Below are 25,405 nucleotides of genomic sequence, written 5' to 3'. Positions count from 1 at the left end.
TCCCAGGTCTCTGAAGCCAGCAGTGAGTACCCCTGGCTCACTCCAACCCATCCTGCAAAGTCCTCAAAGCTGCTGCGGAGCTGGTATTGGGAAAACCAGAGAGGGAGGGAGGGGGAGAGAGAAGACGGGGTCTTGGGCTCTTTAGAGTCAAACTTGTGCCTTGTTCCAGAACATACAGCGGGCATGCAAGTCAGCAGCTTTCAATGCATGTGTCCTCTGTGGGGTTGAGGAGCTGGACCGGGCCTCTCTGGACGGTGACTCTCTCTCCTTGGCTCGGGCCGCTGCAGTCTTTGTTCCCAGCCCCCGGGGATGGAGCTGCTCCTCATGGACAGCCTGGACCATTCAGGACTTTGCAGGAGATTCTGGCACTTCCTGTGCCACCCTTGTGGCTTCCTGGGAATAGTCATTTCCAGGGCTGCTGTAACACAAGTCACCACAATTCTCTTATCTTACAGTTCTGGAAGGTGGAATGCCAACCTGGGTCTCCCAGGGCTGAATTCAAGGTGTCGGGGCCCATTGGGGAGGCTCTGGGGGAGACTTGGCCACGGCCTCTCCAACTTCCAGAGGTTGCTCTGGGCCACCTGTGTCTGTCTTAAAGCCAGCAATGTTGCCTCTCCCTGCACCTTTCTTCTGCCGCACAACGGATTCTGATTGGCTTTTCTTCTAACTCTTCCCCCACATCCTGCACATTTTCCCCATATTGGGATTGCTTGATTAGAAACCTTCATTCCGTCTCCTAGGTCCGTTGTTATCTGGCAAAGTTACACATCGTTTCAGGCTCCTGAGCAGGGCCCGTTAGCATGCGGACAGCTTTGGGAGCGGCTGCTTTCCTGCCTTCCCTGTCAGAGCTGCCTCTGGAGAGCATCCTCTCCAATGTGTGCCGGATGAGAGCAGAAGCTCAGAGACTCAGCTGAGCTCACAGTGCCGGGTGGAGTCCAAGCCGGTGCTTCAGACCCTGGTCCTGAGCTCAGAGCAACCAAATGAAAGCATCTGTCAGCTCCCTCGTAGCGGGAGGGACGCCTCGCTGGACCAGCCTCTGTGTCCCGTTCTCTGTGGTGGGGATGATGCTGCCTGCCTACAACCCTCATCTCCCCCCAGCCCAGGGCCTGACCCGTACTGGACGTGGTCTAAGCCGTGCGTCTTCTCCCTTCCATTCTTCTCCTTTCCCTCCAGGGTGCGGTGTAAGACCTGTTTTTGAGCACGGAACTCAGCATTCCAGAATCATAGCGGGGACGGAGGCTGAGGTGGGTGAGTTCCCGTGGCAGGTGAGCATTCAGTCAGGAACTCACTATTGCGGCGGCTCTATCCTCAGCACACAGTGGATCCTCACGGCTGCTCACTGCGTGTCTTCTGAGATGCTAGTGTGAGTACCAAGGGCCCAGCCCTGGGGCATGCACACACTCAGCCAGACCTGATGGCAGAGAGAACTCTTAGCACTGTTCCATGCAGAGTTGGACACATATAGCTCCCACCCATGCCCTCCTGCCTTGGAGACAAGGAGGCAGCCAACCTGAGGCTTTGCCTTCCTTATTGACCCCAATGGCCAATGACCACAGCTGCCCCGAGGTCACACCTTTCTGTTGGAAAACCTGTGGCTCGATGGAACTGAAGGGTTTGGTCCATCTGCCTCTCCCAGGGTGTGCGAGTCCTTCTAGGAGGAAATTCGAATTCTAGAAGCCTGGCTTTGTGTGCCATCTGATTGCCTCATTCCCTATTCCTTGTGAAACATTCTCTGTGCTCCATGAGATTGGTGGACCACCTAGCATTTACTGATGACGAGCCAAGAGCAGGGGACCCTGCTGAGCAAGTTTATGAATTCCTTGAATCATACAGTGGCCACCTGAGGCTCATAGAGTGAATCACTAATTTATGGACAGGGAAACTGAGGTCTGATAAAGTTAGATGATTCACCCCCAGTACATTCTTAGTAAGTAGACATAGAATTCAAATTCTGGCTCCAACACCCATGCTTTCTGCCACGTCACCTCCAGAAAGTTGGAATATACACAGAAAGGCTGACTTTAAAGGAGGGATGGAAACTGGGCACAACCAAGGGCCCTTGTGGCACCGGCTGTCAGGCAAGGCTGAAGAATCAGCTATGGGAAAGTTCAAGGCCATTCTGCCTGGAGGGGGGCCCAGGATGATGACTTATCCCCAAAGGCGCTTTCTGCTTTATGCAGCAGCAGTTCTAAATTAAACCCTGTCTGGGTTGCTAGGTGGTTGGTAGACCAGTTGATGCAAATAGAGGGATTGGCGTTTTGCCCTCCCAAAGGTTCATTTGGCCTGTGCCAAGTCATCTTTTATGAGCTCCCCAGAGTGCCCTAATCTGAGCCCTGACTCCATTAGACAGGAGGACCCTGTTCACGTCTGGCACCCCAGAGGCAGCAGTAAGCATAGCTGTGGTCTGCTCACTGGCTGTTTTGCCCTCTATTTTTTTTTTTCAAATTCTCACACCTTTTGAGTCCTGGTCCCAGCAGGATCAGCCCTGAAGGCCCCCAGAATGGTCTGAAGTTTAGGTTGGGGCTGGGAGGAGGGGCAGAGCAAACTTTGCACACTTTTTGACTTCCCTTCTCTCCAACGCCCCCTCTTCTACACCATCAGAGTGACAGACCTGAAAATCGTGATGGGGACCAATGACTTAACCAGCGCACACCGGGAAGAAAGGAGCGTCACCAGCATAATTTACCCAAAGAACTTTCAAAGAGACAGCCTGGACAACGACATCGCCTTGCTGCTGCTGTCCTCACCCATCACATTCAGTGACCTGATAGTGCCCATCTGCATGCCCACGCTGACCAGCCCTTCCAAGTGGCATGAGTGCTGGGTGGCAGGCTGGGGCCAAACCAAGGCTGGTACGCTACAGTTGAGCGTCTCCCAATAGCTGTTAGGACGAGCGCTAAATCCAAAGGAGAGAGGCGGAAAGTGGACAGGAGAGACAAGGAAAGGTGGGAGGAGAAAGGGACTTGTGTTGAAGCCAGTCCCCGTGCTCTCTGCTGCCTCTGAGTGCCACGGAAACCTCTGAGATGCCAGCTCTGAGCCAGTGCCTGGGTGTGGCCTTATTCAGCCAACTCAGAGCAGTCTTATTTGATCAGAGTCAAACCTCAGTTAGCCAGAGATCCGTCTACTCTTTCTTCTCGAACGTCCCCCTTGGAGTTGCTCATTGCTGTTTGTCAGTTGATCCCTGCAGGCATTCGAGAAACCTACCCTGGGCTCGGCTTTGGCTAGCTCAGAGTGTTGCCCAGTTTTTCTTCAAAGTGCATCTGTTGTTGCTGGCTGTCATGTTGATACTTGACCAGAATAGGACCAAGTACTCCTAGACAGGGAGGTGTGATGAAAGGCCCCCTGAATTCTGCCCAGAGAAGACTCCATGAAATCACACATACGGGAGGGGAGCAGAGCACCAAGTCAGACCTAAGTGGGAGTCTGGACCCATAGGGATGTTAGCAGTGAGCTGGGGCCTCGAAGACTGCAGGTGTTTCCAGAGCTTAGCAACCAGGAGGAAACTGGTAGAACGTGACTATGGGCTCCAGGCATAACGCACAAGTTAAAAGCAGGAGTGGGCATCTGGCACAGTGGTGAAGATGTCCTTTGAGATGCCTATAATGCACATTGGAGTCTGGGTTTGCTCCTTATTCCAGCTTCCTGCTAACGTGCACTTTGGGGGGCAGCAGTTGATGACTCAATTATTTGGGTACCTGCTGCCCACATGGGTGACCTGGTTAGAGTCCCAGGCTCCCAGTTTCGACCTGGCCCAGCCCTGGCAGTTCTGGCCATTTGGGAAGTGAACTAAATCTTTGGGAAGAGAGAAGATCTCCCTCTCCCTCTTTCTCTCTCTCTCTTTCCCCCCTTCCTTTCCTTTTCTCCCCCTTTCAACTTTGCAAATAAAAATAATTTTTTCAAAAAAATTAGAAAGGCAGAGGGTGCATACTTGATTAAAAATACTCAGTAAGGGGAAGGATTTTGAAATCTCTGTGTGGCCAGAATTAATGAGATAAAGAGAAGTCCAGGCAAATTCCTGGGACCAGCAGCCGAAGTGCCTACGCTGGCTGGAGGACTAAAGTGTTTTCACTAGGGGTGCATAGCCCCTGTCCACGGCCCTGTGTGAGTGAGCCACCATGCTGATGCAATGGAAAATGCATGGACGAGGCAGGACTATGCTGAGAAGTGGTCACCAGCCATTGCCACGGAGAGGTTGATCCTCTAAGGGCTGGCTGGGGTCTTAGCTGGAAACCTTCCTGGAAGTAGGCATATGGCTTGGAATGGGAGAAATAATTCCAGTAGGTGAGGAGTTGTTTGGGAAAGTTTGGGGTGATGGAACAGTAAACTTCTGCTCTGGGGTTACCTAAAGGAAATGGAGAGAGGGACGCTGAGGAATGGGAAGGGCCGTGGGAGGGGCTGCTGCAGGGCGGGCTGAGGCACAGCCAGCTGCACCATCAGCACGGGGACTTACTGCCAATGGCTTTTCTAATGTGCTTTCTCTCTGGGCCAGGTGACAAATACTCGATGACGACGGATATGATGAAAGTGCCAATGGTCATCATGGATTGGGGGAAATGTACCAAGGTGTTTCCAAAACTCACCAACAATATGCTGTGTGCTAGATATGATAACAAGACTTATGATTCTTGCCAGGTAACTGAGGAGCACCGCTCCCTCACCCTCCAGGCCCCTGTACCAGGGCTGCTGCAGCATGGTATCCTCTCTCCACTGGGGACAGACAATCAACAGTCTAGAAAAAGAGTGGGAGAGCAGGGCCTTTCGGCAGGGGGTGGGAAAAGGGATTGTGGAGACTCTGGGTGCTCGTTATGGGAACAGCATGCTTGGAGCTATGTGTGCACACCTGGGAGTCTCTGGCACACATGGTTCTGGACTTCTTCAGGGACTCTAGGGAAACACATAAGACTATTCCCATATCTGAGAATGCTTCAACAACAAAAAGCCAAGGGTGATTTGAGGTCCATAGAGGAATCATATGGATCCCCAAAGAAATTTCTGGCTCCTGGCTTCAGCCTGACCCAGCCTTGGCCTTTGCAGCTATCTGGGGAATGAACCCATGACTGGGAGATTCTCATTTTCTGTCTCTCTCTTTCTCTATCCCTGTCCCTCTCCCTCTCTCTCTGTAACTCTAACTTTCAAATAAAAAAAAAAAAAGTTGACACCCCCTTCTGCTATTCCATTTTCATGAGAGTCCTGTTAGAAGATTTAAAGAGGAAACAGTCCTGTAACATAATGGCCAACATATCCAGGATCTATCACAACTGGAATACAGAGTTAAACTATTATACCTGGATTCAATTTATTGATAAACATAGGAAAAATAAAAAACTAAAATAAAAATAAGGAGAAATAAAAAAACTCTAGCAAAGAGTGCTTTATAAAAAATTGAGAGTCTTTAATTCGTAAAGTAAAAAACTCATTTAAAATTTAACTCAAAATATATTATGCACTTAACTGTAAAGCTATAAAAGCATTTAGAAAAAAAACACACACACACAAAACTGAGGGCTACGTAAAGAATTCTTAGACATGATAAAGTGCAATTCATGAAAGGAAAAACTGGATTTGACCAAAGATAAAAGCTTCTGATTCTGTTAAGAGAATTAAAAGACAAGATACAGACAAAAAGAATTTTATGTAAAATATTTAAAGAACTCTCACCTTCAACAGAAAAACAAAAACAAAGAGGAAAAGATGTAATCCAGTTAGAAAATTGACAAAATACATGAACAGGCATTTCACCAAAGAGAATATGTAAATAGCAAATAAGAATATGGAAAGATGATCAGCTTCAGTGGTCATCAGAGGGATGCAAAATGCAAATTAAAACCACGTTGAGGCATCACGACACATATCTGAGAATGCCAAAAATGAAACATGGTAACAGCAATGCTGGCCAAGTTGTAAAGAAACTAGGTCATTGCTGGCAGGATTTTACAGTGGTCCAGCCATTGTCAAAAACAGTCTTTTAGTTTCATAAAAAACTAAACATCTTACCCTGCATTCCAGAAAATGTCACATTTGAACTTTATTTTTTAGAGAAATAAAGGTTTAGATTCATATAGTTCATATAAAAACCTGTACAGGAGTGTTTATGTTAATAGCCAAATATTGGAAACAAATGTCCTTCAGTGTGGCAGGTTAAACAAACCGGTATATCCATACCATGAAATACTATGCAGCAACATGAAGGAAGAAAACTATTGACCCATGCAACAACATGGGTAGATCTTCAGAGACAGACTACTGTGTGAAACAAGCCAAATCCCAAATAGAATCCAACAGTGTATGATTCCAATCCCAGAACATCCTTGAAATGATGAAATTAAAGAGAGAACAGACTAGTGGTTGCCAGGGGTTAAGGAGCTGGGGAAGGGAGGGTTATTGGTTATTGGCTACAAAAAGGGAACATGAAGGATTCCTGTGGTGATGGAGATGTTCTGTGTCTGGGCTGTGTCAAAATGTAATTTTGTGCTGCAGTTTTGCAAGATATTATTGGGAGACACTGAGAGCACGTGAGAATCCCTGTATTCTTTTTCTTTTTATTTAAGATTTATTTATTTATTTGAAAGAGTTACACAGAGAGAGGAGAGGCAGATAAAGAGAGAGAGGTCTTCCATCCAATGGTTCACTCCCCAATTGGCTGCAATGGCTGGATCTGTGCCGATCCGAAGCCAGGAGCCAGGAGCTTCTTCTGGGTCTCCAACGCAGGTACAGGGACCCAAAGGACTTGGGCCATCTTCTACTGCTTTCCTAAGCCATAGCAGAGAGCTGGATTGGAAGTGGAGCAGCCGGGTCTCAAACTGGCGCCCATATGGGATGCTGGTGCTTTAGGCCAGGGCATTAACCCGTTGCGCCACAGCACCGGCCCCTGCATTATTTTTCATGACTGCTGTGGATCTACAATTATCTGTACAAGTTCAATTATCTTTGAAATTTAGAATTACAATTATATTTAAAAGTTCAATTAGAAAATAACTTTTAAGTGGCACAGCCAAGCAGAATCTAAAGTCAAGCACATGTGCAACGAGGAATGTGAAACTCCACAGGAGTCTCTCCTGGTCAGTGGGCATCACGGTGGACTTGTAGCTGCCCATGCTCTTGAGTCACTCCAGCTTCAGCAGACAGGTCTTAATGGTGGGTGAATTTCTGGTGCCTAGCGCAGTGTCCAAAAAGTGTTGGTCAAATAAAAGAACCAAACAAGCCGGCTGTCGGTACCTGTCAGCCAAGCAGCCATTGAAGAGGAGACATCTGTGAGAGACCCTGAGGCATCCCAAGAGTCTGCGGTTGGCAGCCACTGGGTTACTGAGCAGTTTGGTTATAGGACTGCCAAGCTGACTTGGATTGGAGACCTGGGCTTCTCCTGAGAACATTGTCTTGAACACATCGCCCGTGACAGCTGGATGAAGTCTTGTTCTACTCCATGGAATCCCAGACTTTTAGAATTACAGACATTTAGAGCCAAGAAAGAATGTACAAAGCCATTGAATCTAACTCTGCTTTACAGATGAGAAACATGGCTTCTTTATTCCTTAGTCATTCCATTCACTGTCTGGAAGGATGAGAAACACTGTAGTAACTCTATAGCTCTTTGGCTATATTCAGTAATTTTGTCTTCTCCTTAACCCTGTGAGATAGGCCAGACAGGTCTCACTCTCCCTGTAGAACAAATAAGATAACAGGGATTCAGATTATACATCATTTGCCCAAAGTTCAGCATCCAGTAGTGATGGGGCCAGGCTTGGAAGCCAGGTCATCCACTTCTACCCCAGCAGGACAGGAGTGATCGTGTGGGGCAATGGATCTCCCAGCAGTGGGCTTGGGAGGCTCTTGTGATTTGTCAGCAAGTTTCTCCCAGATTCGTCCCTGGCTGATGGACTTAGCCCTTGACTCTTAGCCTTTTGGGGCAATCCTCTTTCTTTCCATGGTACGTATTTACAGATGGCCCTCTGCACCAGCAGTCTGTTAAAGGAATCTGTGTTTCCTGAATACACAAGTAACACTTGTCATTTGCAAGGGTAAAATAATAACCCTCCATTTCTGGAACATTTACTACATAGGCCCTGTGCAGAGTGATTTATAGACGGTTTTCATTTCATCTGCCCACAGTCTTGGGATTCCACGGAGATTATCTCCATTTTAATGATGTGCAAACTGAAGCTTATAAAATTAACTTACCTACTTACCCAAGGACAGTCCTCTTCCTGATATGTAAAGAAATGAAAAATCAAAGGCAATATTCTAATCATATTTTTATAACATGCCTTCATAAGATGGATAACATGATGAAAACAACTTTCATGGAAGGAGTATTTGAGTGGAAATTCCATTGACTTTGTTCTTGCCCCATGACTTTGAAACGGAATTAGCGCAAAGAAAAGAACACATGCACTCCCACAAAAAGCAGATGAGTGTCAGAGGCAATGTTCTATTCTGGAAAAGGTAATTTTGGTTTGGGCTTACCTTGCTAAGCTTCCTTGAGCAGCCTCAAGCCACAGCTTGCTGCAGATACCCAGGACGATCTGCTGCCCACCCCCCCAGTGGTGCATTTCACAATCAAGCCACAGTGGACTGGAACACCAATGACTCATTGTCTTCTCCTGCATTTTATCTCCATTCACTGCAGCCTATAGCCTTGGAATTCATCCTCACCATCCGTGCCCAGTGTCCATCCATGACCGGCGACCAGGTCCTATTGGTTTCTATCCACCTCTCTCTCTGCACTCACAAAATGGAGGTCAAAATGCCCACCTCACAGAGCTGTTGATGAGGGGAAGAATCCAGGAGCTGACACTGCACCTGGAGCATAGCCAGGAAATGTCCATCGTCCTTGGCTGCCATTGGAAATCATTGGCAGACTCCGTTCTCTCTAGCCACCATTTTAGGGTCATGGAAAGGGAGACCACCTCTCCACTGATTACAGGCCACTTGCAAGGCTGAAACTGCCCAGGTCCTTCAGCAAGAGAGTAGTGTTGCAACAGCGGAAAGAGCAGGCACAGGCTTTAGCATCGGAAAAGTCCTGGCTTCCGGCTCTAGCCCAGCTACATATAACCTTCAGCAAGGCCACTTCTCCTTGGTGCTCATTTTCCTCCTATGAGAAAGGAAGCCGTACGTGTGTATGGTACGTGGTAGGGACTTGGTACGTAGTCTCTGCATAACTGGATGATGGTGTGAGTCACAGAACCACGTGGTTCCATCCTGCAGGGCCATGTATTCCAGGAAGCTTAGCTGACTTGCCCCTTGCAAACACCCACACCCAAGAATTTCAGAGAAATGCCATTCCCCCCATGCCCCTGGAAGAACATCAAAGCAGACCCAATTCATCATCCTAACCACGTTTCTCATATTCTGGTTTTTTTTTTCCCCATTCCTTGCAATGCTTTCCTGAGCTGCTGATTTGTTAAGACCCACAGAACAAGTCTTCACTCTTCCCTCTGCCTGCAAAACATTGACTCCCTTGTCCCACCCTGCCCCTTGTGCTGCCCTGAGGCTGTCTCTCACCAAGCCCACCCTCTTCCTCTTCCCTTTATAGTCCTGTCCCATACACAGACACACACTCTATTGGTTTATTATGTTTTAATGTTGGTAGTCTTTTATATTTTTATTGAATTAGTTATTTTAAAGATTTATTTTATTTATTTTGAAAAGCCGAGTGAGAGAGGGAGAAAAAAAGAGAGGCAAAGATCTACCCATTGGTTCTCTCCCTGAATGGCTACAACAGCCAGGACTGGCCAAGGCTGAAGCCATGAGCCAAGAACTCCATCCAGGTCTCCCACATGGGTGGCAGGGGCCCAAGCACTTTGGATCATGATCTGCTGCCTTCCCAGGTGCATTGGCAGGAAGCTGGATCTGAAGCAGAGCAGTCAGGCCTCGATTCAGCACTCATGTAGTATGGAATGCCAGTGTCAGGTGGCCACTTAACCCTCTGCACCAAAATATCTGCTCCCATTTTATTTATTGATTTTAAAAATTTATTTTATTTAAGGGTCAGAGAGATAGTGAAATATAGGGAGAGAGAGAGAAAGTTCCCACCCACTGATTCACTGCTCAAATGCCTGCAATAGCCAAGGCTAGGCCAGACTGAAACCAGGAGCTAGGAACTCAATCCAGGTCTCTTAGGTGGGTGGCAGGAACCCAACCATTTGAGCCATCACCTGCTGTCTCCTGAGATTTGCATTGGCAGGAAGCTGGAGTCAGAATCCAGAGCTGGGAATTAAACCCAGGTACTCTGATATAAGATACAATTTGTGCAACTGGTGGCTTAATGACACCTCCATACTCTACAACCCACAACTCCCAAAGCGAATTTAACAGCAGCATGTTCCTCCCAAGTTGCTGGGATGGGGTGGACACTGGCAGTCTGGAGTAGGGAAGATGAATGAATTATCTTCCACCTAATGGGCTCAGCTTCAGATGGGTAGTTTGGAAGAAAACTCACTCCTGACCTGTTCTCTGCCCACAGGGTGACAGTGGGGGACCTCTTGTCTGCACCCAAAGTCCTGGGAAGTGGTACCAGGTGGGTATCATCAGCTGGGGCAGGAGCTGTGGCGAGAAGAATGTTCCAGGAATATACACCTTGTTGGTGAACTACATCCACTGGATCGATAACGTGACCCAGCAGCAGGGAAGTCCCTTGGATTCTAAGAACCAAGAAAACGTCCCTAAAGAGAAACCAGCGGGCTCTCAGGCCTCCGAATCCCCAGCGCCAGGTTGCCTCAGGTTCTGGCTCCTGTTGTGTCTTCTGTTCTTCGGGTTCTTGTTTGGAGCCATTTCCTGCTGAAAATAAAACAGATTCTATTCTCTAACCGAAGGAGGCTGCGCCGAGAACGTGCTGTCGGCACAAGGACTGGCTACCACGCAGATGAAAGGGCCAGGACCAGAGGCTGAGAACAGGAAGATCAGAAAGTCAGGCGGGAGCCCCAGTGTGGGGCTGGGCTGCGGGTCACTGCATTGTCAGGGCTCTTTTCATTCCAGGCGACTGTTAGCCGACTCCGACTGGTTTAAGTCTAAAAGAGGTATGAATAGGTACATGCAACAGGAAACAAGCAAATGGATGAACAGGGGTGATATGAGGACTTTAGGCCCTTCTGATTCTAAGATGTTGGCAGGGAGCGTTGACTGTGGCTATCACCCTCGAAAGAGTTTCGAAGCAGTGGCCAGAATGACCACCAGTACCTCCAATTTGCATCCTACCGGCTTAGCAGCCCAGTAGAAAGTGCAAGCCCTGTGGCAGACAACTGTAGCATGGGCTGCAGCCTTGCTCTCAAGAGGCATAAAGCCCACAACCCTTTGCTGCTGCAAACGCTGGCCAACAGCGATATTCTGTTAGGGTAGGCCCGACTCACATGCCCACCCCAGGACCCAGCAGGGGCCATCCATTCAGAACTATGTTGACATGGGAAGGGGGGGGGGAGAAGATGCTTCCCCAAACAGAAATCAGGGCGCCACGAACAGAAAAGGGGAACGGACCCCGAAGGTGTCCTTCGATGGTGCCCGTCCTGGATGGTTGACCTCCCCTGAGCCTGCCTGGCTGGTGTGCTTGGGAAGCCAAGTCCCAGGTTCCCAGGAGCTTCTGGAAAGAGGACTTGTGGGGACTGGTACTGTAGGATCACTGGAGCAGTAGGGTTAGAGTGGGGAGAAGGAGAACAGGAAGTCTCTTTCGGAAGTGTCAGCTGTGCTGTAGGTCAGGCAAGAGTCCACACTCCCATGGAAAGCTCTGCATTTCCTCAGAGGCCCTTTGGTGGGAGCCCAAGCATCCAAACCCAGAGGAGAGAGGCCCAGGGCAGCGCTCAGCCTCAATGAGCAGAGGCAGGAGCCTGTTCCCCAGGTGCTGCTTGCACACGGTGATGCAGAGGGCGTGGAGCAGCTGGGAGCGAGCATTGCAGAACACACAGGGGGGCTGTGCCCTGGCCAGAACCCAGCAGGAAGTGAGCCACAGGGAAGCAGCCGCCGAAAGGAGAAGCACGCCTTTCTGGGGATGAAGAGAGCATGGGATGGGCCAGTTGGAGGAGAGTGTTATCAGTGTGGCTCCAGGGTGAGCCAGGAGAGAGGACTGGCAACACGTAGAGAGCAGAGGGAACAGAGTAGGCCTGTCTGCTTCAAAAGAGAGGACTTCAAAAAAAACTAGGATCCAGAGGAAAACTTAAGGTTGCATAATTGGAAGACACAAGTTGTCCTTAAGGGAAGTGTAAGCACACCATCAGTTCTGCCGTGTGGGAGGAACTTAAGCCACTGTGTGAGGGTGCCTGGGGCTAATTCTGTCTGTCGTCCTGGGGGCAAGGGTGTCTTTGGATGAGATGAATATTAAACTCAATGAACTTGAATAAGCAGGTTGCCCTCCATCGTGTGGATGGGCCTCATCCAATCAAGTGGAAGTCTCAATGGAACAAAAAGACTGTCCCCCGCCCCCCACTGCAGAGAAAGAGGGAACTTCCCAGCAGACTGCCTTTGGATTTGTAGCTGCACCACTGACTTTCTGTGTCTCTGCCTCTGGCCTTCCAGCTGGATCTGCGGCGTTGGCTCTCCCAGGTCCTGAGCCTGCCAGCTCACACAGCAGAGCTGCACCTGCCAGTCCCCATAATCAAGTGAGCCAACTCCTTATTAGACATATAATTAATAGGATGTGTGGATATGCAAGGAGACTTCAAAACATTCATGGAAAATGGAACTGAAAGCCAAGCTTATTTTGGTCCAAAAAACTTTTGTTGAAATCTACCCACAGCTTATTCATAGTACATATTTTCTGTGGAGTTTTTGAAGACTCCTCCTATACACACTTGTGTACACACATCCTATTCATTCTGTTTCTCTGCAGCACCCTGGAAGGATTGTATGTTGTATGTTGTATGTTGTATGGGCTACTACCATAGTGAGGTGGGATCAGTGTTGCCATTTTGCATTCAACCATGGCAACGCTTGACCACGACAAGGGGGTTGTAAGCTTAAACATTATGCAGTGAATGAGTCCTGTCCCCCAGTGATCATGGGTGTCCCATCAGAGTGTGCCCACCTACAGCCTCAGGGGTACCTGCAGTTCCCCTCTGTGCACATCCACCAAGACACAGAGCAGTTCTCTGACCGCTGGGATTGACACTCAGTGCCACCTAAGCCTGGAGCTTCCGAGGCTCCCAGGGGAGGTGACTTCCCTGAGAGTGAAGGCAGGGGCACAAAGTTTTCATACACCACCTCTTTTCTTTTTTCTTTCTTTCTCTTTTTTTTTAAAGGTTGGCATTATGTTAAGCTACTGCCTGGGACACTGGCATCCCACGTTCCCACATGAGCTGCTGGGTTTTGTTTTTTTTTTTTAAGATTTATTTTATTTATTTGAAAGACAGAGTTACAGAGAGAGTTAGAGACAGAGAGAGAGGTCTTCTATCCGCTGGTCCACTCCCCAGATGGCCGCAACGGCCGGAGCTGCGCCGATCCAAAGCCAGGAGCCAGGAGCTTCTTCCGGATCTCCCACGTGGGAGCAGGGGCCCAAGGACTTGGGCCATCTTCTACTGCTTTCCCAGGCCACAGCAGAGAGCTGGATCGGAAGTGGAGCAGCCGGGACTTGAATTGGCGCCCATATGGGATTGCGGGCACTTCGAGGCCAGGGCTTTAACCTGCTGTGCCACAGCTCTGGCCCCGCCACCTCTTTTCTATCTCCCTCAAATCCCACTGCTATTAACATCTTGCATTAGTAACAATGAATCAACTTGGATATATTATCATTAACTAAACTCCACAGTTTATTCACATTTCTCTAGTTTTGATGTCCTTTTTTTAATTCCAGGGTCCCTAAGATGCAAAAATGACACTCAGTTGTCATGTGTCCTCGGGCCCCTCTTGGCTGTGACAGATTCTCAGATTTTCCATGCTGTTGCTGTCTGTTTTATTTGAGAGAGACAGAGAGACAGAGATCTCCCTATCGACTGGTTTACTCCCAAAAGGCCCACAACAGCCAAGGCTGAGCCAAACCAAAGCCAGGAGGTGAGAACACATCTGGGTCTCCAACATGGATGCATGGACCCAACCACGTGAGCCATTCCCGCTGCCTCCTAGGACGCACTTTGGCAGGAAGCTGGAATTCGGAGCCGACCTGGGATTCAAGTCCAGGTACTCTGATATGGGCTGTGTACATCCCAAGCCATGTCTTAACACTGCTGCAGCAAACGTCTTTCCCAGACTTTCCTTGTTTTTGATGACTGTGACAGTTCGATGGTGTTCTGATCCTTTGTTGGAACTTTCCTAATTTTTCTTATTATGTTGGAGTTACGGGTGTGGAGGAAGCTCACAAGGATTAAGTGCCAATGTCATCACATCAAATGACAGATAGCTCCCACTAGCAGGACTTGACAGTTGCTGGGGTTGACCTTGCTCACCTGGGCAGGTGTTGTCTCTCCTAGAGAGCTCCTCATTCTGCTCGTCTTCCACTCTGTATTCTTCGACAGGCGTCACCGTGCATTGCCCACGTGAGGGAGTGAGTTATGCTCCTCTTCCTTTAGGGCAGAGTATCTATATAATTTATTTGAAATTTTTCCCTGTGGCAGACTTGTTTCGTCTCTCACATGTGTCACTTAATTCAATCAGCCTTTTCTATCAGCATGGATGCATGAACATTTATTATTTGCTTTGGGTTTATATATATATACACACATATATATATATATTTTTTGTTTGTTTGTTTGTTTTATTGTTCAACTTGTCCCAGGCTTGGCCATTGAGTGCTCTTTCAGTGGGATCTTGTGCCCCTTAGATGTACCCCTGTCAGTGTGGTGGTGGTGTGTGTGTGTGTGTGTGTGTGGTACCCCTGTCTGTGTGGTACTGTGTGTGTGTGTGTGTGTGTGTGTCATACCCCTGTCCATGTGGTACTGTGTGTGTGTGTGTGTGTTCGAGCAATTCCTTCCTTTCTGGCACTACAAGATGCACAGGTTCTGTACACAGAAGCACAGGTTTTTAATTACCAGTCAATGAAGTTCTCTTTATTAAACTTTGCTTTCTGTGGCATGTGACTGGAAGAGTTCTGAATGATGCATAGAGAATCAGGCTTACCCTTTAAAAAAATATTTACTTGAGAGGCAGAATTACAGAGAGAGAGAGAGAGAGAGAGAGAGAGGTCTTGCATCCGCTGTTTCACTCCCCAAATGGCCACAATGGCTGGAGCTGTGCTGATCTTAAGCCAGGAGCCAGGAGCTTCTTCCTGGTCTCCCACGCGGTTGCAGATACCCAAGCACTTGTGCCATCTTCCACTGCTTTGCCAGGTGGATTAGCAGAGACCTGGATTGGAAGTGGAGCAGCCAGGACTCAAACTGGTGCCCATATGGGATGCCAGCACCACAGGCGGATGCTTAACCTACCACACCAGAGCGCCGGCCCCCAGGCTTACTCTTGCACACTTTAAACTCAGAGGATTTTCCCACGACATTGAGCTGCAGACAGAAAAGCTCGTGGGTGCTGTTAGTCTGGTAATGGGTGACTGGACAGCCTTCCAAGATTTCTGAGCTCACAGAACTCCAAATCTGAGCAGGGGCCTCACCAGCCCCACACCCCGTGCCTGCTCTCTTTCAGGCCATCATTTGAGCATCTCAGGGGTGGAGCTTCTGGTTCCGCTGAGATAAAAGGAAGAGTTGAGACCGTGACATGCTGAATTTAAGCTCTCCCTGGGCATCCAGCAGAGATGTTGAGTAGTCATTTGCCTGTACGGTTTTGAGCTCAAGTGACTGGGCTGGGCCAGGAGATAACAGATTTTAGAGTCACTCACATAAAGAAGGGAATGGAAGCCATGACAGGAGACAGATTGTCCGTCAAACTGATGGATCGAATCTCTTGCCCAGTATCAAACTTCCCTAATAATTTCACCGATACAAATATTCCAAAGGCACGGCAGGGTCTGAGGCTGCCAGTGCTGCTTGCCGGGTCCTTTATGGCTGCAGTGAGACTCACTCTGGCCTGTATTTATCATCTGGGATCTCCAAGCCATGGCCGTGGAAACGTCACTTAGAAGAGCTGTTTCCGAGTCAGAGATACCTCCCTCTTATTGACAAACAAGGACTTGATTTCCATGGTGTCCTCACCAGCATCATGCTATAAATCCATAGCTCCAGGTTTGTTTACCATGAGCACTGTTAGGTAGACCAAGCATACCCTTCTAAACACTGTTTATAGCAAAGGTTATTCCCACTAAAGAATTCCATTAATGCATTTTCTAAGAGGTCTGGCATGGCTACAGGAGATTGCATGAAGTCGTCATTAAGGGAGAAAATGGATTTCAGGCCCCTTCCTCCCCAGGGATGGAAGATATTGGTGGAAAGAGTATAAATGAAAAAGAAAAAAAGGGGGCTGGTGTTGTGGCACAGCAGGTTAAGCTGCCGCTTACAATGCCAGCGTCCCATATCAGAGTGCTGGTTTGAGTCCTGGCTGTTCCGCTTCTGATCCAACTTCCTGCTTATATGCCTGGAAATGCAATAGAAGATGACTCAAGTGCTTGGGCCCCTGCCACCCACATGGGAGACCTGGATTGAGTTCCTGGCTCCTGGCTTTGGCCTCAGCCTTGGCCCAGCCCTGGCCATCACAAGCATTTGAAAAGGTAACCAGTGGGTGGGATCTCTCTCTTTGTCTGTCTATCTCTTATAAATAAATAAGATAGACATCTTAGTGGTTACCAGACCCAGGATTAGGTCATCAAGTGAAAGATCTAGAAGGCCCAGTAGGTGTTTGCCCTTAGAAACTCACGGTGGAACATAATCCACAGTCATATTGATGGTACTGGAGGTGGATTTTGGGGCAGGTCATTAGGATTAGGGCATGAGGGTGGGATGATGGAATCAGTGGCTTACAGAAGAGGAAGAGAGACCCAGGCTAGTGCCCCTGCTCTGTCTGACTGTGTAACGCACCACCTTGGGACTCTGCAGGAGTTTCTAACTGCAGGAAAATCCTCACCAGATGCACCTGATCTTGAACTTCCCAGTCTTCACAACTGTGGGCCACATAAACCATCAGTCTTCGCACATGACACAGTCTGTGGTATTTAGTTATAGCAACAGCAAATGAACTAAAACAGACCCCTCAGAGCAACCTGGCCAACACTTAACATTTTGCAAAGGAGACACCTAAGGCCCAGTGAAGGCAGTGATTTGCCTGAGGCCAACCAACTACTTGGTGGCAGGATCGGGGTTGAACTCAGATGTCCTGATTGCGCCATGGGTCTGCAAGCTGTGGGAGGGCATGGTGGCTGCAGGAAGGTGGGCAGCGGTCATGAGCTGCAGGGTCGCACAGCTGGATGCCAGCATCGTGCCTGGCGCAGAGAACCCGGCGGGGAACACAGTGCTCCCCCGTCCTCCAAGTTCCTGCACCCAGCCCGTCGCGCTCCCAGGGTCATGGAGCTCACCACGTGCTCTGCAGACTGTCTCAGCCACTGTGCTGCTCAGACCACCAGTGGGGAAAGGAACCAAGGCCTCTTTGTTTTGTTTTGTTTTGTTTTAAATGTCTAACTTATAGCAAATCAGTACTTCTGTAAAATAGAAGATTGAATTACTCCCCAAAAGTGAAGTAAACAGCAAACATATAAAATGCAAGCTCGGGGTGGTGGTGGTGGTGGACATTTGGATTTGGTCTAGTGGTTAAGATGCACAGTTAGGACGCCTGTGAGTGCCTGGGTTCATTCCATTCCTGACTCTGGCTCCTGAGTCTCGTTTCCTGCCGACGCAGACCCTGGGAGGCAGCAAGTGATGACCAGAGTGGTCGGAGCCTGCCACCCACTTGTGAGTTCTGAGTTAAGTTCAGGCTTGGGCCTGGCTTGCCTAGTCCTGGCCATTGTGGGCATCTGGGGGAGTAGACCAGAGTATGAGCATTCTCTCTGTTAATTCTTTCTCTTTACCTCTCTCTGTGTATATCTGCCTCTCAAATTAAAAAAAAAAAAAGTGTCAACTCAATTTTATTACTAGATTCAACTCACATAAATCACTATTAAATTGCTAAAAGGTTTCTAAGCTTTTACTCCATTTCTGTACTTATCTCTTCATGGGCTGGTGACAAGCATTCTGCAGGCTAGGTCCATGTGCCGGACTTCAGGAAGCTATTCCCTAGACAATGTAAAGTATTCTTTGTTAAGGTTTTTTAAATGTATTTATTTGAGAAGGAGGGGGAGAGAGCGAGCGAGTGAGCTGCCGCTCACTGGTTCACTGTCCAATGCCCAAATGGCTCAGCCACTGGGAGGATCAATCCAGGTCTCCCACATGGGTGGTGGGAACCCAGTTCCTTGAGCCATCACCCCTGCCTTCCAGGTCTGAGTTGCAGGAAGCTGGAACCTGGAATCGCACCCAGGTGCTCCAGGTTGGGACATGAGGATGAGGGTTGTCTTAACCACAAGGCTAAATGGCTGCCCTAGAAGACGCAAACTTGAATCCCCAAGAAGCACAGGGCCTGGGCTCCAAGCCCAGGCAGCCTAAGGTGCAGGATGATGTAGGTCCACATTAGACTATGGACTGGAATGGAACCAAGCCGGCCGCCTGACGCATGAGTCACAGTTTGAGCTGAGCCTGCGCACATTCATGTATTATTCATTGTCTTGAGCAATAAAAGCACCCAACACTCCCCCGAGCCCGGGGCCAGAACAGCTTAATTGAGCCCCGCTGCTCTGCGATGAGGCGGAGTGGCTGTTTAATTCCAAGTTCTGCGTGCTTTTACATCAGAGCAGGCCAGCAAGAGGCATCTTCTATCTTTAGCGCTCGCTTTATCGCTCTTGGCTTGTGCGCCAGTGAATGGGGCGGGGAGGGGGGCAGCTGCAGGGCTTCCTGCCACGGTGCTGTCCTCAGATCACCCAGGGGTTCAGATGCTGGGGAGCAGCTGCCGGGAACAGATGGGGAGGGAAAAGGCAGCCCCTGTCGGGGGCCCGCGGGGCAGCGCAAGGCCCGGGGCGGCATCCTGAGTCACCTTTGAGAGCCACGGAAGGCAGGGGTCAGAAACAAGCTGGCCAGGGCTCCCGGCTGAGCCCCGCAAATATGGACAGCTGCGAGCCAGCTCCCTTGCCTGTGACACGCAGGGAACCGTGGCAGGGCAAGGCCACTGTGAGGTGTCAGGGCCTAGCTGACGCCAGGGGCGGAGGCCTCATGGTTACCCAGCTCCACAGCATGCGGTGCGAGCTGGGGGTTGGCCTGGGGGCAGGGCCTTACGGGAGGGGTTTGGGCCTCAAGGGCGGGGTCCTCAGGAGCCAGTGAGGCCCTTTCCCGGCTGAGCGACTTCCGCCTGCCCGACTTCCGCCCGCCCTCCCGGATGAATGAGTTACCTGGAGACCAGGCTGTTGCGAAGTGAGGTGTTGCAGGCGTCCGCCCCACCCGTCCCGTCATCCGCCAGGAGTTGAAGCAGCACGGCGGGGCGGGGCGGGGCGGGGACCTCATCACGTGACCTCACGTGACCTTGCACTTGCAGCCTCCAGGACTGTAGCACAAGAAACCTCTTTCCTCTGTGCATTGCTCAGTCCCTGGTATTCAGCCAGAGCCACAAAAATTGGAGCAGGACCCCCCCACCCGACCCCGGGCCCCGGGCCCCTGTCCAGGCCGGATCCAGTCCTGGTGGAGTGCTCTGCCTCAACCCCACCAACTCGTTGTCCTCCTTGAATGCCACCAGTGACAGGGGACTCAGCTCTCCTCAGCTCTGACGACCAGGACAAAGCCCGGCTCTGCTGCCGGGCCGCCCAGGCAGCCGTGCACAGGCCACACTCCGGCTCATGGCGCCAGGACTTCCCCCGCTGCACAGCTCAGCTCGCTCGGCGGCTGCATCTCCTCCTCCTGGCACCACAGTTCCTGCGTGGTCCTCACTCACCTGCGCCTCTGGCACCACTGCCCTCAGGCAACGCCCCTGCTGCTCCCAAGGTGCTGACCCCTTTGACCTTCCTGGGAACACAGAGCCCACAGTGCTTTGTGGAGCTGCCTCTGGCCTTGCCCCTGGCCCTGCCATGTCTCGGACCCTGCACCAGTCTTTCGGAACGCTGGGCTGTGGGAAGTCGTCCCAGTGCCTTCAGCCTCCTTCCTGACATGGACGCGCCTCTGCCTGATACCTGGGGCTCCTGCCCTCCCGTTCCTCCTTAGCCACAGCCACCAGCAGGCACCAGCCCACCCAGGACAACACCCAGGGATCAGTCTTGAGATACCATCTTCCCTCTCGTTCCCTTCCCAACCCCCACCCCTCCCTCCCCCTCCCCTTCTTCTCCCCTTCTCTCCCCACCCTCCCTCCTCTCCCTTTCCCTCCTCCTCCCCTTCTTCTCCCCTTCTCTCCCCACCCTCCCTCCTCTCCCTTTCCCTCCCCCTCCCCTTCCCTTCCCTTAACCTAAGGCACAGAGGGAGGTGAAGCCCCTTTTGGTATTCTCAGCTCAAGGGCTGGGAGCCGTGTTGGCCCCAGCTGCCTGGGAGCAGTGAGGGGGAGGGGCTGGCGGCAAGGGGTGCTGGGCCCCAGCCGGCTGAGGGGGGCGCCCAGCCGGGCTGAGCGCCAGATGTCACTCAGGGGCATGAGCTGGTGTGGGAAGCCAGAGCCCAGGCGAGGAGTCCTCGGGCGAGGAGACCTGGCCCCGAGGAGCAGCTTACGAACATCACTGGCAGAGGATTTAAGGCTGTTTGAGGCGAGCATTTGGCCTTGTATGGCCTTATATGCAGTGGTTAAGAGGCCCTCATTCCACATGGGAGAGCCTGGGTCCCTTATCTGCCTCTGGCTGCTGACTCAGCTCCCTGCTGATGCACACCCTGGGAGGCAGCAGATGACGGCTCAAGTCCTTGGGTCCTTGCTAACCACATGGGAGACCTCATTGAGTTCCCAGTTCCTGGCTTCAGTGTGGCCCAGTTCTGACTATTTCAGGCATGTGGGGAGTGCTTAGATAGGAGTGCGCTCTCTCTCTTTCTTCTCAAATAAATAAATACCTGTGATAAAGGGTTAAGATCAGGAAAATCAAAGGAAGCTGGAGGCATTGTCTTATACCTACGAGAACTTGAAAGATGTGATGACCCAAGGCCTGTTGTTCCGAACAGGGCCTTTTGCTAGAAAAGTCTCTGCTGGGCCATTTGGCAAAACCTGAGCAAGGTCTGAGAATCAGAGGATGGCAGGATACCACTGTCCATCTCCTGCTGTTGATGGTTGTGCCTTCTTTGTAGAACCACACACCAGAATATCCGAGGTACTCCTTAGTTTCTGTAGGTCTATAATTGTGTGGGAAACATTTTTCTAAAGTCTTCAGCTAGTGAGAATGCAAGAGGTGGCCCTGGAGTAGAGATGCTTAATCAAAGTATTTGTGAAATGGAGACCATCTCAGAGAGGTTACGTGACTTGACTGAGGTCACAGAGCTGGCAGCATCAGAACTGGGACTCCAATCTCACTGGCGGACTTGGTCCCAATCCTCCGTTTCACGGGCGAAGGACCTGGACAAGGGTCAAGAGACTTCTCCTAAAATGAGCTGAGCACACTGCGGGCCAAGTGTGGGGAGCATCTTGTCTGAAACTGAACTCTGCGAGTGCCTGCTCCCTCTGCTGTCCACGTGCAGAGCAAGTCCTGTTCCTGTCAGCCCTGAAGCCCCGCCTTTTGAGAGAAGGCTCCCCGCCACTTGCTCGGCATTTCGTCTTGTGGCTGGTCAAAGTGGACATGCTATTCAAAGCTACTCTGCCCTCTGAGGCTTCTGTGGCTTCTGGGGTGTTCTGTCCTCTCAGTCACTGACACCCGCGACCTGGCCCTTCCGTGTGCCAGTCGCTGGCCACTCTCCACTCTGACAGGCAGGGAGGCAGCTGGAGGCCCGTGGGGAAAGGAGGGGGGCACGGGCAAGGGGAGGAGAGCTGTGGGGCAGAATGCGGCTGTATTTGGAGGTAGGGGTCTTCAGAGAGGGGGCTCTGGGGAAATGAGGCCACCGAACTGGGCTCTACTCCAATCTGGCCGGTGCTGGTTGTGAGAAGAGGAGATGGGGACAGAGGGACGGGCGGGGGAAGGCTGGGAGAGGACACCGGGAGAAGGCAGCCCTCTGCGAGAGGGGCCGCCCCTCGGAGCTGTGAGGAAACACAGCCGCCCATGTGTGATGCAGTTTCGGAGCTGAGCTGGCTGACGCCAATGAGCTTCAGCACCCGCACGGCAAAATGCCTTCTCTTTTCCTTCCATTCCCCCTCCCAAGTCTCCGAGGCCCCCTTCTACAGTAGGGAGGGGGGATGCTGGAGAGGCCACCTTTCCACAGACGGCAGGCCCTTTCCACTGCCCGCCCACCCTGTAACCCTCCCTTCCCTCAAGCCCCCTGCGTGCATGGCCCTCTCGCGCTCTGGGTACTCATCAAGGAAAGCTGGGAACAGATTTTCTGTCTGGAGTCAGAAGCCCCAGAGCAGCCGCTCATGAGCTGGGATGCACAATGCCTGTTTCAGCCTTCCCAGAACCATGCCTAGAGGAAGCAGAAGCCCCCCTGGGTCGGTGCACATTTGGTGGTGTCCGCTCATTCATCCGTCAGACACTTGCTTAGATGTGCTGTGCTGGCCTGGCTATAGAATGCTGACAGTCTGGAGGCAGGGGACAGACACAGTACGCAGGCAGATGCTGAAGATCTCCTGGGAGCAGCCGTGCAGGGGAAGTGAGGGGCAGAACCATGGCTCCACGCGTGAAAGAGCATCCTAGGTGTCAGGCGCCTTTACCACACAGAGCTTCACAGAGCTTTGCAGAGTGAGTGGGGCTTCCTTAGGCAGGCGCCAACTTGCTGCTCAAGTGGCCCTGGCCAGCCAGGGGCTGCAGTTCCCAGACATCGTCAGCAGGTGGCAGAATGGCTCCGGACACAGTTGCAGGTGTCTGGGAAGCAGGTTCTTTGTTCCTGTGAGGACTTGGACAAGGCTCAGGACACCGGGGCACCCAGGGGAGTGACGGACACAGCGTTGGGATGAAAGGAAGATGAGATGTTCCTTGTCTGCTCAGTTTCCAGGAGCCGCTGTATTCCTGCAGCTCCCGGATTGGCTGAGTGCCGTGGTCCCTGGGACGCTATGGGGGAACCTGGCATGGTGGAACAGCTAAGCTCCTAGGAGCCGGAATGAGCTTTCCCTGGCACAGAGGAGGGCGTCCCCTTGGGCCGTTCACGTCCCTCTGTTAGTGAACCACGGCTGTGAACCCATACTTGGTCTGTGCAGCCTGGAGGCCATCCTCCCTCCAGCGACCATGGGGACCCTGTGGGCAGAAGACCTGCTTTGGCAGCACAGCAGCTGGAGCCTGTTCAGGGTGCCAGAGCGTTAGACCTGCATCCACAGGACAAGCACATCACTCCCCGGTGTCCCCTGGGCACGGCCCTCCTGTCATTCAGTCACCTGAAAACCCGTTCAGCAGGGCCAGCGCTGTGGTGTAGTGGGTAAAGCCACCACGTGCAGTGCCGGCATCCCATATGGGTGCTGGTTTGAGTCCCGGCTGCTCCACTTCCAGTCCAGCTCTCTGCTATGGCCTGGGAAAGCAGCGGAAGATGGCCCAAGTCCTTGGGCCCCTGCATGCACATGGGAGACCGGGAAGAAGCTCCTGGCTTCAGATCTGCGCAGCTCTGTCCATTGTGGCCATTTGGGGAGTGAGCCAGTGGAGGGAAGACCTTTCTCTCTGTCTCTCCCTCTCACTGTCTATATCTCTACCTCTCAGATAAATAAATAAAATCTTAAAAAAAAAAAAAAAGTAGAGAACTCGGGCCCAGGAGATGGCAAACCACAGCCAGCGCTCCTCCTGTCTCTCTCCGCGAAGCTGCACTTTCCCTGCCTGCAGGGTGGACGGGATCATGACCTCCCAGCCTAGCTCTCTGCTGGCTGCAATGACAGAACACACAGGGAAGGCCCGGGGGAGCCCGAAGGCCCGAGGAATCCCAGGATTGCCATCCTGGAGAACCACGTGGTGGAACCCCGCCGCACTGCCGCCGGCCGGCTGCCGAGTCCAGTTGCTCTGACGCAACCCCGTGGAGCCTGAGCCCACTCCCTGTCCCGTCTGTCAGTCCATCTCAGCACCAGCTCTGGCTCCGAGTCACCCGTCTGCTGTGCCCTTAAGCGCCAGGATGATCTGAGCCTGGGGACTTTCGCTGGGAATTCTATGAAGGTCCCAGGCTCCCCAGCTGGTGCCATTTTGTCAGCCTCGCCGGAGAAGGCTGGGGCCCAGGATTCCAACCCCTGCCTCCACACATCTTTTTTTTTTTTCTTAAGATCGATCGATTGATCTATTTATCTATCTATCTATCATCTATCTATCTATTTGACAGGCAGAGTGACAGGGCAGGGGTTGGGGGTGAGAGTTCTAAGGGAGATCTTCCAATCACTGCACTGCTTCCCTCCCTAAATGGCCTCAATGGCTGAGGCCGGGCCAGGCCAAGGCCTGGTCTCCCATATGAGTGACAGGGACAAGAACCAGCATCATCTCCCCTTGCCTTCTCAGGCACGTTAGGGGGAAGCTGGATCGGAAGGGGAGCAGCCGGGACTGGGACCGGGATACTGGTGTCACCAGCAAGTGGCAGCCGAACCCTCCCCACCTCTGAGCCAGGATTTCCTGCAGATTTCTCACCCAGCCTCCCCTCTGCCCCCCACCAACCTGTCCCCAGCAGAATGTGTGATCAATACAGAAATCGGGTGGGAAAACTCCCTCCATTCAAACAGGCACCAGAGACAGTGGAGGATCTCATTATGCCAGCGGGCTCAGCTGGAATCGTTTCCTGAGAACTGAGCAACAACCCCAAGTTTCTTACAACATTTATAGTTCCTCAGCACCACACGTTAGCTGGTACAGCGCTGCTGGGTTTAAACTGCAGCCTAGTGACTTAGGACCACACTTCCGATGGTCGGTGGGCCTGGTGTCTGTAGAAGAGATACCAGGGGCAGATTAATTAGGACAGATTTATGACTGGAGTCTACAGAAGCAGAACTTAGGACGTCTTCCCTCCCTAGACAAGATCGCAGAGGGCAGCAAGCAGCCACTTCTCAAGGTCTGCGTTGGGAGAAGGAGTTCGCTTTTCTTCCTTTGCCTCTGCTTGCAGCAGTATTTCCTCTACCTGAGGACAGCCATGCTATATGCAAATCCCAGCTACCCTGTTGTGTTCTTCCATCCTCTGTTCCTACAACAACGTGCCTGAGGCTGGGTACTTTATAAAGAAAAGAGGTTTGTGTAGCCCGGGCAGCCCCATCTGTGTGTGTGGGGGGGCCGGGCAGCCCCATCTGTGTGTGGTGGTGGTGGTGGGGAGCCCCGGGCAGCCCCATCTGTGTGTGGTAGGGGTTGGGGGGGAGCCCCTGGGTGGGCTGCCACAGTGGTTGGAGTGCGTGCAGAAGGGCTCCAGGCCCCTGGCTCCTCTGGGGAACTCACCCGGGTCCCTTGAGAAGTCCATTCAAGCCCTTAGAGGGCGGTGACCCCATGACCTCATTACCTTGCCCTGGGGCCTCGCCTCTTACATCAGCACACCGAGACCCAAGCCTCCAG

General features: G+C 51.5%; 1 protein-coding gene across 2 annotated transcripts in view; it reads left to right on the top strand.

Moving 5' to 3' along the window:
* Positions 1-13,265, top strand: part of PRSS55 (serine protease 55) — a 37,598-nt gene extending 24,333 nt beyond the window's left edge. Inside the window, exons 2-5 of one of the 2 annotated variants that reach the window (XM_008248975.5) lie at positions 1,174-1,363; positions 2,602-2,852; positions 4,490-4,632; positions 10,460-13,265. In XM_008248975.5, the coding sequence (XP_008247197.2) occupies positions 1,174-1,363; positions 2,602-2,852; positions 4,490-4,632; positions 10,460-10,777 (902 nt within the window). In that variant the 3' untranslated portion in view covers positions 10,778-13,265. Of the gene's footprint in view, positions 1-1,173; positions 1,364-2,601; positions 2,853-4,489; positions 4,633-10,459 lie in introns of those variants that run through there. The other variant, XR_016229901.1, reaches the window with a different exon arrangement.
* The last annotated feature ends 12,140 nt before the right edge of the window (positions 13,266-25,405 follow it).

The sequence above is a fragment of the Oryctolagus cuniculus genome, chromosome 2 (assembly GCF_051225735.1).
Source record: "Oryctolagus cuniculus isolate XC-2025 breed Fujian yellow rabbit chromosome 2, ASM5122573v1, whole genome shotgun sequence".
NCBI classification, from domain to species: domain Eukaryota; kingdom Metazoa; phylum Chordata; class Mammalia; order Lagomorpha; family Leporidae; genus Oryctolagus; species Oryctolagus cuniculus.
The sequence above is the reverse complement of the archived record's forward strand: the minus strand, read 5'-3'. Positions and strand labels throughout refer to the sequence as shown.